The sequence below is a fragment of the Nannobrachium achirus genome (assembly GCF_963921795.1).
Source record: "Nannobrachium achirus genome assembly, chromosome: 11".
In the NCBI taxonomy this organism is placed as follows: Eukaryota; Metazoa; Chordata; class Actinopteri; order Myctophiformes; family Myctophidae; genus Nannobrachium; species Nannobrachium achirus.
The window spans coordinates 20,607,346-20,621,668 of NC_137820.1; the positions used below are offsets into that span (position 1 = coordinate 20,607,346).

General features: G+C 43.3%; 1 protein-coding gene across 1 annotated transcript in view; it reads left to right on the forward strand.

The window, feature by feature from the left end:
- The window catches only part of rasgrf1 (Ras protein specific guanine nucleotide releasing factor 1), a gene marked incomplete at both ends in the record, with an annotated part of 39,347 nt that overhangs the window by 10,752 nt on the left and 14,272 nt on the right, over window positions 1-14,323 (forward strand). Inside the window, 8 exons of the mRNA XM_080736106.1 lie at window positions 4,365-4,471; window positions 5,829-5,976; window positions 7,728-7,823; window positions 9,248-9,501; window positions 10,292-10,371; window positions 10,845-11,038; window positions 12,672-12,781; window positions 13,405-13,523. Coding sequence (XP_080592232.1) covers window positions 4,365-4,471; window positions 5,829-5,976; window positions 7,728-7,823; window positions 9,248-9,501; window positions 10,292-10,371; window positions 10,845-11,038; window positions 12,672-12,781; window positions 13,405-13,523 — 1,108 coding nt within the window. The remainder of the gene's footprint in view (window positions 1-4,364; window positions 4,472-5,828; window positions 5,977-7,727; window positions 7,824-9,247; window positions 9,502-10,291; window positions 10,372-10,844; window positions 11,039-12,671; window positions 12,782-13,404; window positions 13,524-14,323) is intronic.

Genomic DNA, 14,323 nt, shown 5'->3' on the forward strand with positions numbered 1-14,323 from the left:
GAATGATTGATCATGTCATTTCGGTCAATGGCTTCAGTAGTCAAACGAAGGATGAGGATATAACTCCTGAGGTGACCTTAAGGAATATCCTTCTTTAACACATGTTGAGTTGCCAAGGGGTTGTACTAAGTGACTGTTGCTCCAGGATATCACAACGCATACAGTAAATTATCCAAGCTTGTTTCTTTAGCATGCACTAAATCCTACAACTCAGTAGTGTCATTTTGCTTGTCTTTGCAATGACAGAAACTAATTTTACGCAAAAATATTATCTTGAATTATGTGAATTATGTGAATGAGGAAACAGTGAGAAGGATGCTCTCAATTTGATATTGTTGACGATCAGAAGAGATTGTTGTCCACAACAACTTGAAATGCACCAACTTGTCCACTGATACAGAGTGGACCAATGTATAGTATGTTTGCACAATGCACGTTGTCACAAACGAATGTCATCTCTCTTAATGAAAGGAGCCTCAGAGCTTTAAGGAAATGATGAAATTCTGTCATTTCTTTGCACAATAGTGAGCATGATATTTGTGAAGAAAATAACAAGTTCGGGGCATGCCGTTTATGGTCAGTTTGTCCTGTGGCGAAGAACAGCAAAGTCAGATCGTGCTGCAATAATCAAGTGTATAAAAGATCCTGTAGGGCGGCAGCGGAACAAACCTGCCTCCAAACATGCATGTTTACTCGTTTGATATGTCCTCCGCCATGTGAATTTATATTTCGCCCGAGAAGGCCGCTTCTTGCCACTGATTCAGAGCAGACTTGTGTCAGGCATGTTTTTTAAGTCGAGTGCGAACTCTGCCCAGTCTCTCCTGTCCTATATCATCTAGGGATGGGTCGATAAGCGATTTTATCGTTTATCGTGATAAAAATCACTCACGATAATCGTATCGCCGAGATTTAATTTATCGTGATATCTTCCTCCGTCATGCACCGGGATCAATTCACCTTTTATTTGCCGAGCTGCATATCCACTACCATTTAAACCCTCTATTGGTAAAACGTACTTATAATATACTGTATGTACTTGATACTTGATACGTACTTTTTTTTCCACTCTCTACCAAATCTCTTTGCCAAAAAATAGCCAGCTATTTTTTGGCAAACGTTACGCCTCAGGATAATGGATTTTGGGGATATTTTGATTATCACGATAATATCGTAAATCGCGATTTCTTTGGTCACAATAATCGTGATATGACATTTTCATATCGTCCCATCCCTAATATTGTCTACAAGCTCACACACAACACATCGCATCAAGCTGCCTTTTGAGCTTGTAGATAGGCAATTTCTGCTATTTTTGAACATTTATGACAATAACGACATGCTCAAAATAGGGATGCCAGGTAGAAAGTGGTTAAACCCAGCAATGGCAAAGCACCGGCTGTGACATCGTTGATGGTTGCACTTCTACTGTGCTCAGAGCTGGAAGGGCGACCTGCTTGAAAGTGTCAACCCATAAGTGCAGTGCAGAAGCAGTTTTTTGCCCTGTGAATCCGTGTGGATTTTATCCTTTAAAATTCTGATAAGAAGCCTTAACCGCCTCACCAAACCACTAATCCCTCATTTAATGTCCTGGATTAAAATGACAGTGAGAGTGCCACAGGCCGCCATCAAAGTAAAAGGGATGGGGTGCTACTGTAAATTATATGAGCGACATGCTCTCAAGTCTGGATGCCAGGTTAAGCTAGATACCTGTAGTGTAGAAAGTAGCGAGGGGGAGGGTAGCTACTGTACAGTAGTTGACAGTATCATCTCCTGCAAGTATGTATACCGGTACTTCCTCTAAGCCAGGGGTCTTCAACGTTTTCAGGCCAAGGACCCCTTAGTTAGAGAAAGAGAGATGAAGCAGGGACCCCCACTACCTTTTCGTAGATTCCATATAGTTTCATCAGTGTATGTTGGATTCATGTCGAATTGTGTTTTCAGATATTTAACCACTTGAACTGTCAATAGTTCAACTTGATCTTTCACTCTGTAATGTATCTGCTCTTTTCCCCTATACACCAAAGCTCTTTGCCAAAAATAGCCGATCTACAAGCTCACAAGGCCTCTCGAGGTGTTGTGAGCTTGTAGATCTGCTATTTTTGGCTAAAGTTCTCAGAATATAGATGCTAGGGTTCAGAGGGAAGACGATTGATAGGAGCAGTACTGAGGCTGTAGCTTCCTGGTGGTTAATGGATGTTAAGACAGACAACAGTCCCGACTGTAGGTGCTGTGAGCAAAGTTGCTTCCATGTTGCTCTGACTTTGGTTTGATTGATTGATTGAATACTTAATTTGTGAAATACGGAAGTACAGTAAAACACAGCAACCCTGGTGGTGTGTCTTTCAGTGGGATTTGTGCTGATCCCACAAAAACCAGGTGGGCTACCGTTATGGTTGAACAAAAGACATAAATATCAGAAGAATTTGTTAAAGAGGTGGTGCCATGATTTCCCCCCCTCTAAAACATGATTATCAGGTATTATGATTATACTAGGAGGAAGACTTTTTCCAAAAAAGTATACAGAAAGAGTTAAAATTGGGTTTTTATGTGGCCACACCCCCAGTTCATTAAGTATGCATGGATGTCATGGTGGGTGGTGACCCAGCTGAAGTTAGCCACACCCCACAGTGTTGGGTGAATGGTAATTAGGGGAGGAGTTGATTCTGTGATGTAAAAGTATCTGTGTTTTTTAACTGACACTTTTGACCACAAGGTGGCAGCCTCCAAGAGAAAACAAACAAATACCAAGAGAATACATAATTGCTCATAAAAACCACACCAGGGGGTCCAATGATGTACTTTCAACCTCCTAGACACATGAAAAACAGAAAAAGTACAAAACTATGGCACCACCTCTTTAATAATGTTTTTCCCCCCTAAAACTGACCATTTGCAGCAGCAGATTGCATGCTGTGTCCGAGTTGAGTCAGCAGCTCTCTGACAAATGTACAGCACAATACTGTAAATGAACAGTCTTCATTCCTGGGAGCACACTGCACTGCACAGAGCTTAGCGTAGCTCGTCAGCCTCCCTCCCTGCCCTCTAAACAGAGGGGAAGGTTCAGGTAGCTCATTGTCTCATCACCAGACTGCCTCTGACCAACCTCCAGCCACCCCTGCTCACCTCAGCTTGGCCCTTTTTACTGCAAGTGAGTTATACTGTATTTGGTCAGGTGTAACAGACAGACCGACAGACAGACAGACAGACAGACAGACAGACAGACAGACAGACAGACAGACAGACAGACAGACAGACAGACAGACTATATTAATCCTGGGGGTAATTCAGTAACTATCAAAACACACTAGTTCATCCATCTTATTCTCCTGTGAACATTTATATGGTACTGTATGTACCGGTAGGACTATAATGTTCTAGCCAACTAAACCAGAACCTGCTACAGACACTACGATGGCATGTTATTATGGAATGTCGCTATAGGCATTATAGTGTAGAACAACTGAATGAGGTTCTGTTGTTTGTCATTTCTGTCATGGAATTGTATTTTGGGCTTACAATCAGCACAAAATCCCATCAAATACGACACAGGGCGAGGCTTTTGCTCTCAAGCTGTGGAACAACATAGTCTAGTGTAAGACCCTGGTGAGTCCCACTATAACTACAAAAAAAAACTAATAATAAATAAATAGTTGGGGTAGGGAATTACACAATACAGACACACACTCATCTGAAATGGAGTGAGGCAAGAAACAAAAAAAGAGCCTACAGTATCTGTTCACGCCAGTGGCGTTGCTAGGTAACAGGTATTGCACATGTTATGTAATTCGGCCATGCCTCCAGCTTTCATCTCTGTTATGGTATTTCCTCATGGGAACCAGAGCATCCCAGGAACCGGGGAAGGGGAGGCCTCCCCTCAGCATGCCCCATCAGTACTGCTGGTGCTAAGGAATTGATGGATTCCTCCTCTGGTCCTCTGTGAAATCCTGAGTACATTTTGTACACTCTTACAAAGTTACAAATGGATACATTGACAGTGGGGATTTTACTGTGTACTTCTATGTCCTCTTTGAGGGAGCGAAACATGTACACAGTAAAAACCGTCAGTGTTATTTTATCTCATAAAGTGTATGAATTGGCCCAAAACGGCTGACACTGAGGGTTTTACTGTGTAGTCAAGAGCACTTTTGACCCTGTTTATGGAACACATGTCTTGGTTACTATTAAGGTATTATAAACGTAGGCCACTTATATGTTGATGGCCTTTTGTTGAATATAACCAATACAATCAACAGTAAAACCCTGACTGCACACTGTACACTACAGGGTTAGAAATACATTAATTAACAATGTTTTTCTGTGTACACTACAGGCTAAGTGTGACATTTTTTCTTTGTGTTTTTCAGTACTATTTCACAGTCAGTTTCACTCATGAAAACCAGAAGGCACTTGAGTTACGCACAGAGGATGTGAAGGACTGTGACGAATGGGTGGCAGCAATCTCACATGCCAGGTAAGCTGGCAATATGACGAGTTTACTTTACAATAACATTCTCAAAGAGAACACCAGCACTCACGGAACTGTCCTTTAAGTCGGCATGGTATGCCGCAGTGCAGCCAGCAACAACGGACTTGTTTCGTCATTAAATGAGTTGTTCACTCACAAGATTACCTTTTTCTATTGATTATTCACACCATGGAGACTTGAGTTCAATAATATTTTTAGTTTTTTGTTGCATTCCTAAGACAATAATTTGATTACAATAAATGTACCTCAATTGATTCCGGATAGGGACCCAAATGCATTTGGGTCCCCATCTGGAATCAATGGGGGTAAATTTACTAAAATATTTTATTTGTCTTAGGAATGTGACAAATACAAGCCGTCATCAGCATTGTGTCAAGTTGACGGCTTAACGCCGAAAGTAAAGTTACCTTTCCAGACCCGGTAAGAAGTTGTATTGATGTATTGAAGATGTATTGTTGAAACGAGTTGGAGTCGTGCTCGAACTAAATATTTTTTAAATATGATGAGTTTAACATACCGTATACAGACTGGTGGTTATTTAAACCAGTGAGATTCCCGGTCGGTCCCATATGCACATGACCATGTACAGTATGGGCATAGCGGTCGGATCTGTGGCTCCGGATCTCTGCATCTGTCAGTCCTTGTCTGTTTTATGCCCTAACCCTAACCCATATAAGGAGATCAGATGTAATCAGTATATGCCCATATATGGGCATGCCCCCTTTTGTGGCCATATGGAGTCAACCTATTTGTTAGCACCTGATGCATGACAACACATTGAGGTTAGGCAACACACTCCATATTTTGGTGTTGGTGCATTGAGAACTCCTTATAAGGGTATAGCTGAGACATTTTGACATGAGCGTTATGTCAGAGGTCATCCCACCGACCTGTCATCCCTTAAGCCAATTTTATTATAGGATTGTTTTTTCCTCAAATTAGTAAAAAGATAGATGCAAGAAGACTGTCCATTATAGAGGACAGAATCTTCCGGACAGTTCTCAGGAGGTATCAACATACTGTACAATAATTCTACAATCTTTATTGTGTGTGTGTGTGTGTGTGTGTGTGTGTGTGTGTGTGTGTGTGTGTGTGTGTGTGTGTGTGTGTGTGTGTGTGTGTGTGTGTGTGTGTGTGTGTGTGTGTGTGTGCGCGACCATGCGTGTGTGTGTGTGTGTGTGTGTGTGTGTGTGTGTGTGTGTGTGTGTGTGTGTGTGTGTGTGTGTGTGTGTGTGTCTGTCTGTCTGTCTGTCTGTCTGTGTGTGTGTGTGTGCGTGCGTGCTTGCGTGCATGCGTGTGTGTACGTGTGTACTTGTGTGTGTGCGTGCGTGTGTGTCAACAGTTACAGGAACTTGGCCAATGAGCACGAGAGTCTCACGCAGAAGTATCTCCATCTACTTCAGATTGTGGAGACAGAGAAAACGGTCGCTAAGCAACTTCGACAACAGATAGAAGATGGGGAAATAGAGATTGAGAGGCTCAAATCAGAGGTAATTTTCATGGTGATCATTTTACTCTCTACAGCAGTGATTCTCAAACTTTGTTATGTTTAGTCTTGTCAGACGCAACGTGTCTCCAACTTAGTCTCCTACTGACCAATGAAACGGTCATCAAACTATTGGCTTCGGAATGTGACAAAAACTAAGGAATCTCCTTGAATTCAAGGCTTCATGGGGTGTGTCATTGATAGAAAATGTGTCCTTTTTAGGGTGAACTACTTCTTTAACACCCAGGATTTTACTCTTGTTATGTACAGCGTACACATTTTGTGCAACATGTACAATTTTGGGCCACCTCCAAAAAGACAAAAGGCCTCATGCCCCGCAGAGATATTTGGCGAAAGAAAGTGGTTAGTGTTTCCTGTGCACTCAGTACTTTGGTCTGCATGCCAACAGCCAGGGACGTGCTGGCCATTGGGAAAAGCGGGACAACTCCCGAACGGCCGGTTCATTCCCGGCCGGTCCAGGCCGGCCATTAGGAAAAAATAAAAAATAAAATGTCGGCCTTCGTTCCATTTTGGGGGCTGGGCGGCAAACAAAGTAAATCGTCACCGTCGGTCAGAAACCTTGTATATCCAAGTTTCAAATGTATACATTTTGTCGCAAAGCAACGCCCTGCTACATCATATAAGGCCGTTGCACAAAAGTAGTGAAAACAGCAGATCTACAAGCAGCAGATCTACACAACGCCTCGCGGTGCGAGGCGTTGTGTGCTTGTAGATCGGCTGTTTTCACTAGTTTAAATCATTTTTAAAATGATAATTACAAAACAAACGGTTTTGGACATACAAGGTTTCCACCCGACAACGACAAAATATAACTCATGTACAGTAATTGGCCCACTGGCTTGTCACTTGTCATGATCTGAAATGGCAAATCTTTGAGTAGCAGCAGCACTATAGAGAGATCTCTCTCTATAGCACGCAATGAGGGCCTCTCCAACTCTTTTTCCCGGGCTGAATCAGGGGCCCAGCACGTCCATGCCAACAGCACAATGAACCTGTGGGGAAACAGGTGAAATGTTCTGCTCATTGTTTTCATATTTTGTCTCATATGTGAATGCGTGAGATTCCATACTGATCCAGGATTCCATCCTGTACGATTGTTGTTGTGCTGTAGGAGCAGTCGTGCTCCACTTTACCTCTGCTCTCAGAACAATCCCTCCAATAGAGCGATGTTCCCCCGCTGTATTCTTCAGATCAAATAGTCATTTTACTTTAATGTGCAAATGTGATGCTTGAAATGAAATTGTGCTCTGAATATGCATGAACGGGGCTTTATTCCGCCTCTCTCCTGCGAAACGCAAAGATAATTAACTCTCGTACTCTAAACAAAGTAAATGGAGACACTTTACCTTCAAACAGTTCAAGCCTGTTCCATGCTGTTCTTGTCCCAGTGTTTACATGGCACATGGTGAGATTACATTTATGACCAGTGTGAATAAACATTGGTGCAGAGATATCAAACAAGCAGACAGTAGTAATGTTGTCAGCCTCACACAACAAAGCCCTGAGTGTTATTGAACTTGTGACAGTGTGAAAATTGACCCGTACGGGTCAATTTTCACACTGTCAGAGTTAAATTAACAATCAGGATTTTACTGTGCACATTTCGGTGCTGTGACAGTGTTGACAGGCCCCAAATGGTGTTTGTCTCAGTCACTTTGCTGACATGCTGGCAAGGAGACATGAGGAGCTGTGTGAATGACAGGGTCCGTTCTGTGGATGTGTTACACACGGCAGATTGCTGGGTTGCTCAAAGACAACGAGAAGATCCATGCCAGCCCTACAGCAGCCCCCAGTGATGATGACGACTCAGAAATCAAGAAGATCAAAAAAGTAAGTACAGTAGATGCACCGTGAAACGGTAGCTCTCTTTCATTTAAAGGGCCTCCGGAACGTGCAAGTGGCAGTGTGCGGGTGCGTTTCTTCTTAGAAATTCATTCATTTTAAGGGCCTCGAAATGTTTATGTAGGCCTACCGGTATTTGTCAGTGGACCCCAATTCTGAAATATTTCGTGCCAGGAACCCCTGTAAGAGAATATATGCTTGTGAAAATATCAGATCTGACGCATTGTGAACTAGGTAGGTCAGCAATAGCTGGCATTTTTAATATGACTCAACGTTCAAGTGTTTAAATAGTTGGAACCCCTCAAGGAGACCTGGTAGTCCTTGGACCCCACTTTTAACACCAGTATTATAAAGGCATGTAACAGTGAAACATATTCCAGTGAGATACAGTAAGTTAACCAATTACTGTAAGCCCTATTTCAAGTGTTGAGAATTATTTCTTTTTTACTTTTTTAACTTATTTGAAATCTTTGAGATGCCTAAAATAGGGATGCCAGGCTAATGACTTTGGAGAAAATAACGCTTAGAATAAATAGATAAAACTCATTAGCTGCCAGAGTTTCCTTTGCCAGGGTTCAGAGAGTCTTCACAACGATCCACACAGCGATCGCTTTAAAACACGAGTGACACGCTGCGAGCTTGTAGATCTGCTATCTCTGAGAAGTCATGAAAATGTGAGCAAATCTTTGAATATATGTATTATTAAAGCGAACATTTGTAACTCAATTTATTGTAACTAAATATTTTAAGATGGGCGTCCGTGGCCAAAGACATATCATTTTGGGGTTCCTTGACATGAAAAAGTCTGAGCACCAGTGACATCAAAACGAATATTCAGGAGTCATAGTAAGAACGTGGCGGCTTCACTAGAAACCTGTGTACGCAGTGGCGTCACAAGGGGGGAAAAGTGGGACTGAGTTACTGGGGCCCAAGGTGGAGGGGCCCTAGTAACTTTAGCTATTGAAAAATAGCAGATCTACAAGCTCACAGCGCGGCACCGAGTGCCACGCTGCGAGCTTGTAGATCTGCTATTTTTTTAAATATGTGAAAATGTGTGCAAATCTTTGAATATGTATTTTTTAAGCGAACATTTGTAACTCAAATTTTGCTTCTGGGGGGGGGGTCCCTGGAACTAAATATTTTGAGATGGGGGTACATATCATCTTCGGGGGTTCTTGACATGAAAACGTTTGAGCACCGCTGACATGGAAACATACGTTTCTTGCACACACATTTATACGATTTCTCAAAAATAGCAGATCTACAAGCTCGCGGCGCGGCACTCGGTGCCGCGCTGTGAGCTTGTATATCTGCTGTTTTTCAATAGTTAACATTCATGGGGGGCCCCCGCAGTGAATCCTTGTACCCAGGGCCCAGAATCTGGTGTGACGCCCCTGTGTGTACGCCCTCAGGTCCAGAGCTTCCTGCGCGGCTGGATCTGCCGGAGGAAGTGGAAGACCATCATCCAGGACTACATCCGCTCGCCGCACGCCGAGAGCATGCGGAAGAGGAACCAGGTGGTGTTCAGCATGGTGGACTCTGAGGCCGAGTACGTCCAGCAGCTCCACATCCTGGTCAACAACTTCCTGAGGCCGCTCCGCATGGCGGCCAGCTCCAAGAAGCCCCCCATCACACACGACGACGTCAGCAGCATCTTTCTCAACAGGTGTGGCCGTCTCCATGAACTCTGTGACCCAATTGGGATTTGTGTGGGTCGTGAGCAGTGGTGCTTTGGTGATTCAATTTTTGGGGTGTCGCTTATCTAGAGACGTCAATACCTAATATACAGGTCTATTGATATGCATACAGGCTTGTTTCTTTGTTAAAACACCCTGTTGTGACACTAAAGGGTTGTCGAGGTGTGAACTTGGGGGGATTTTGGCATTAATGCATGTCCGTTTTGCGTGAGAGGCGTGACCCCTGCTCAGAAAAGATATGGGGCGGCGGGGGCGCACGACTCCGGACTAATTCAACAATGGTCGCGAGTAAATATAAGTTCATACATGGAAAAGAAATGCAAACCATTCAAATAAAATTAAAACTATGGAAAGAAAAAAACAATTATCATGGTCCTTCAAACCAGTATTAAAAGGTTTTAACTGAAAAAATCCAATCCAGTAAGCCATGGCATTCCTGTGTTCTAAGGCCTTTTCAGCCCTAATGTATACGTTTTGTGGTATATTTTGTAGCAAGAAATATATAGACAATTAAGCAGATCGGCTATTTTAAGCTGTTTTTAAAAATATTGAAGTTCCTTGAAAACTTTCACAAGGTTGAAAGTGGTGAATGGATGAATAAGTGTGGTGGATTATGTAAGACGTGCATGAGAGATGATGTGAACTATCTCAGGGCTACGTTCATTGTGTAATGAGCTGTTTGCGTGAGGTCATGTGCGGCCTGAGGCTCTGAATATTCACTAATATTTATTTATGCCCATTTTCTCTTTTTATTTTCAGTGAAACCATCATGTTTTTGCATCAGATATTTTACCAGGGACTAAAAGCAAGAATAGCCAGCTGGCCAACATTAGTCTTGGGTAAGCAGCATTTCTTCCCGGATGCACTGTAAGAGAAACTGTGTTTCATTTTAAATCTGAGAGGTTAACTAATAATTTACACTCTCAGAGGTAAAATAATGGTGGTGACTTACAGTATAGTGTAAGTTATATTCTTTGCATAAAAGAAATAGTAATCATTGCTATTGATCAGTAACAGGGGTCTCCCCGTCTTGCCAGCTCTTTAATATACAGAAAATAAATGTTAACGTGGTTTGCTAATTTCAGCCATTGAGGAGAGCGTACCCATTTATAATCTTTACTGTGTTTGCTCCTGAAATAATGTATTTTCTGTTTACTAAAGTGCTGGAGAGACAGCCCTGGTGCTACAACAGTATACCACCTACTTGCTGTAGATAACAGTGTGTTATTATTAGGAGTAGTAGCAGCAACAGCAGCAGTAATAGTAGCATTTTCATCATTGGACACATGTTTCGGGCTCTCTCCATTCTCAGCGGACCTGTTTGACATTCTGCTGCCCATGCTGAACATCTACCAGGAGTTTGTGAGGAACCACCAGTACAGTCTGCAGATCCTGGCTCACTGCAAGCAGAACCGTGACTTTGACAAGCTGCTGAAGCAGTATGAGGCCAAGCCTGACTGCGAGGAAAGGACCCTGGAGACCTTCCTCACCTACCCCATGTTCCAGGTTAGTGCCAGCTCTGGAGACCTTCCTCACCTACCCCATGTTCCAGGTTAGTGCCGGTTACACCCCGCCTTTCCGAAACACCGCTATTCCGAACGTTGACTTCTAACCCTAACCCTACCCCTACCCCTAACCCTAACCCTAACCCTTACCCTAACCCTAACTAACCCTAACCCTACCCCTAACCCTACCCCTAACCCTAACCCTAACCCTAAACCTAACCCTAACCCTGCTTCGGAATAGCGGTGTTTCGGAATGGCGGACCGTTGCCGTTAGTGCCAGCTCTGCTGGCCGCTGTCGTCGCTGGAGCCCAAACACTTGGCTCACAAATTCACTGACCCCCATTGCAGCTGGAGCCATTTGTGCGGCCAGCAAAGGACGGAAACATAACGTCGCTGTCGGGTGGAAACCTCGTATCTCCAAGTTTCAAATGTGTTTGTTCTTTCGCAATAAAGCCCTGCTTCATCATACAAGGTCGTCGCACAAAAGTAGTGAAAACAGCAGATCTACAAGCACACAACGCCTCGCGGTGCGAGGCGCGTTGTGTGCTTGTAGATCGGCTGTTTTCACTAGTTTAAATCATTTTTAAAATGATAAATGCAAAACGAACGGTTTTGGACATACAAGGTTTTCACCCGACGATATGTCCACTCCAAAACCGCTACTTTTCAGGAAATGGAACAAATGAAAACTGTGTTCCAATGGATTCAGTATAGTTATTATTTAGTCACAAGCTTGTCTTAATGCTTTTCATTATTTACATATTTATAACACCCACAGGCAGACTTCAACACTTTTCAACCTTTTTTCAAAAATGGCGACAATAGCACATCTACAAGCTCAAAGCTTGTCTCATCGCTATTCGTAATGAGCTGGTAGATCAGATTTATGTGCGACACTACCATACAAAGAAGAATAAAATAGGGCATTCATGTACAGAGAAAAAAGAAATACAAAAGGATGACATTTTGGAGATACTAGGTTTCTGCCCGACAGCGACAATATCCACTAAAGGCAGTTGTTTGTGTTTTGGCAAGGCATGCATTTTCACTGCAGTCTGTGCTCTGCTGGGGTCTACTCTATACTGTGTTGATGATACATTTTTGCTGATGACTGTACATAGCGCTCCCCACGGTCTGTCTGTGTGTGTGTGTGTGTGTGTGTGTGTGTGTGTGTGTGTGTGTGTGTGTGTGTGTGTGTGTGTGTGTGTGTGTGTGTGTGTGTGTGTGTGTGTGTGTGTGTGTGTGTGTGTGTGCGTGCGTGCGTGCGTGCATACTGTAATGCTCCTCACCAGTGTGTTTGTACTGTATATGCACATGTACAGTACAGTATGCAGCAAATGCACTGAAGCATACACTATAAGTACCCATGTCTGTGTGTGTGTGTGTGTGTGTGTGTGTGTGTGTGTGTGTGTGTGTGTGTGTGTGTGTGTGTGTGTGTGTGTGTGTGTGTGTGTGTGTGTACTGTACACACACACACACACACACACACACACACACACACACACACACACACACACACACACACACACACACACGTGTAGTATGCACGCAATACAAGTCTTCATATCTGCATTATACATATGTATTTCTATGTGTGTGTGACTCCCGTGCTGCCATCTTTTCTGTCTCTCCAGATCCCCCGTTACATTCTCACTCTCCACGAGCTGCTGGCCCACACGCCCCATGAACACGTAGAGAGAAACAGTCTGGACTATGCCAAGTCTAAGCTGGAAGAGCTCTCCAGGTACTGTACAGCCAGTCCAAGACTGTGAAAACCAAAGAGCACTTCATTGTGGAAAACAAACAAGCCTGAGTTACTATATACCGTAGTTGGTTGTGCGTGCCGAAAATAGCCAATCTACGAGCTCAAAACGCGTTGCTCCGCGATGCGTTTTGAGCTTATGTAGGTCGGTTATTTCGACAACACATACCGTACTATAAGCGCCGTAATGAAATGAAGACCTAATACTTCCTGCACACAATATGTGCACCTTTTATTTGTGTCTCTCATCTCAACTGCATTTGCGATGATCATGCCATCCCATAGTGGTCAAACGAGAATAGCACTTACTTACCGTAGCACTTGTCCTAGCCTCGACGACCTTGCAGGCTTATGCAAAGGCTAAAATGTAATTTAGATAGCATGTTATGTAGACTGACTTGATGCCAGCTGGCATTGTTGATCTGGCTTCAATGTAGGCCTACAGATTATTTGTTTGGTTACTCAACTGTTAGACTGATGATTCTTGTTCTTGGTTTATCTATGATCCCGTCCTTGCTTATTGTAAATCGCTCTGGATTAAGAGCATCTGCTAAATGCCTAAATTGTAAATTGTAAATTGTAATCAAATGACCCCCTCCCTGTAGAATCATGCACGACGAGGTGAGCGAGACGGAGAACATCAGGAAGAACCTGGCTATAGAGCGCATGATCGTCGAAGGCTGCGAGATTCTCCTTGACACCAGCCAGACGTTCGTAAGACAAGGTAATCGCCCCTGTGCTTTCACTGATACCAATTCACGACAGGCAGCGGCAGATTTCCTGTCCCTTAAATGTATCCGCATGAGGGCATGATCCATACGTTCTAGTGGTAAAATGCTTTATATTTGAAAAAGCATATTGGTATGTCCGCCCCCAAGGACAACAGCAGTACTTAGCAGTGGGCAGAGTCTTTAATTTCCAAGGGTAATTACACTCTACTGAGGTGTATGTTGATGAGTCGGGGGAATGTAAATGTCACCCATCCCCAACAGGCATTGACGGACAGGAAAAAGCCAAAGAAAAATGGGTGGTTCTTTTATCCTTTGTAGTTCATCATATTATATCTTTATATTCATAACAACGTTCATTAACGAATACATGAAGGAAGCCTTTTAGTCACAACAGAACATATCGTCGTTGTCGGGTGGAAACCTCGTATCTCCAAGTTTCAAATGTGTACGTTCTTTCGCAAAGCAAAGCCCTGCTTCATCATACAAGGCCGTCGCACAAAAGTTGTGAAAACAGCAGATCTACAAGCACACAACGCCTCGCGGTGCGAGGCGTTGTGTGCTTGTAGATCGGCTGTTTTCACTAGTTGAAATCATTTTTAAAATGATAAATGCAAAATGAACGGTTTTGGACATGCAAGGTTTTCACCCGACAACGACGATATGTCTCTTTCTTCCTCTCCTGCTTGGTCATTTATCCCCCCCCCTCTCTCTCTCATACCATGCATTACATTCTGTTCCCTCTCTCTCTTTCTATCAATCCCGCTATGTAACTATCTTTCACTGACCCTCCCCT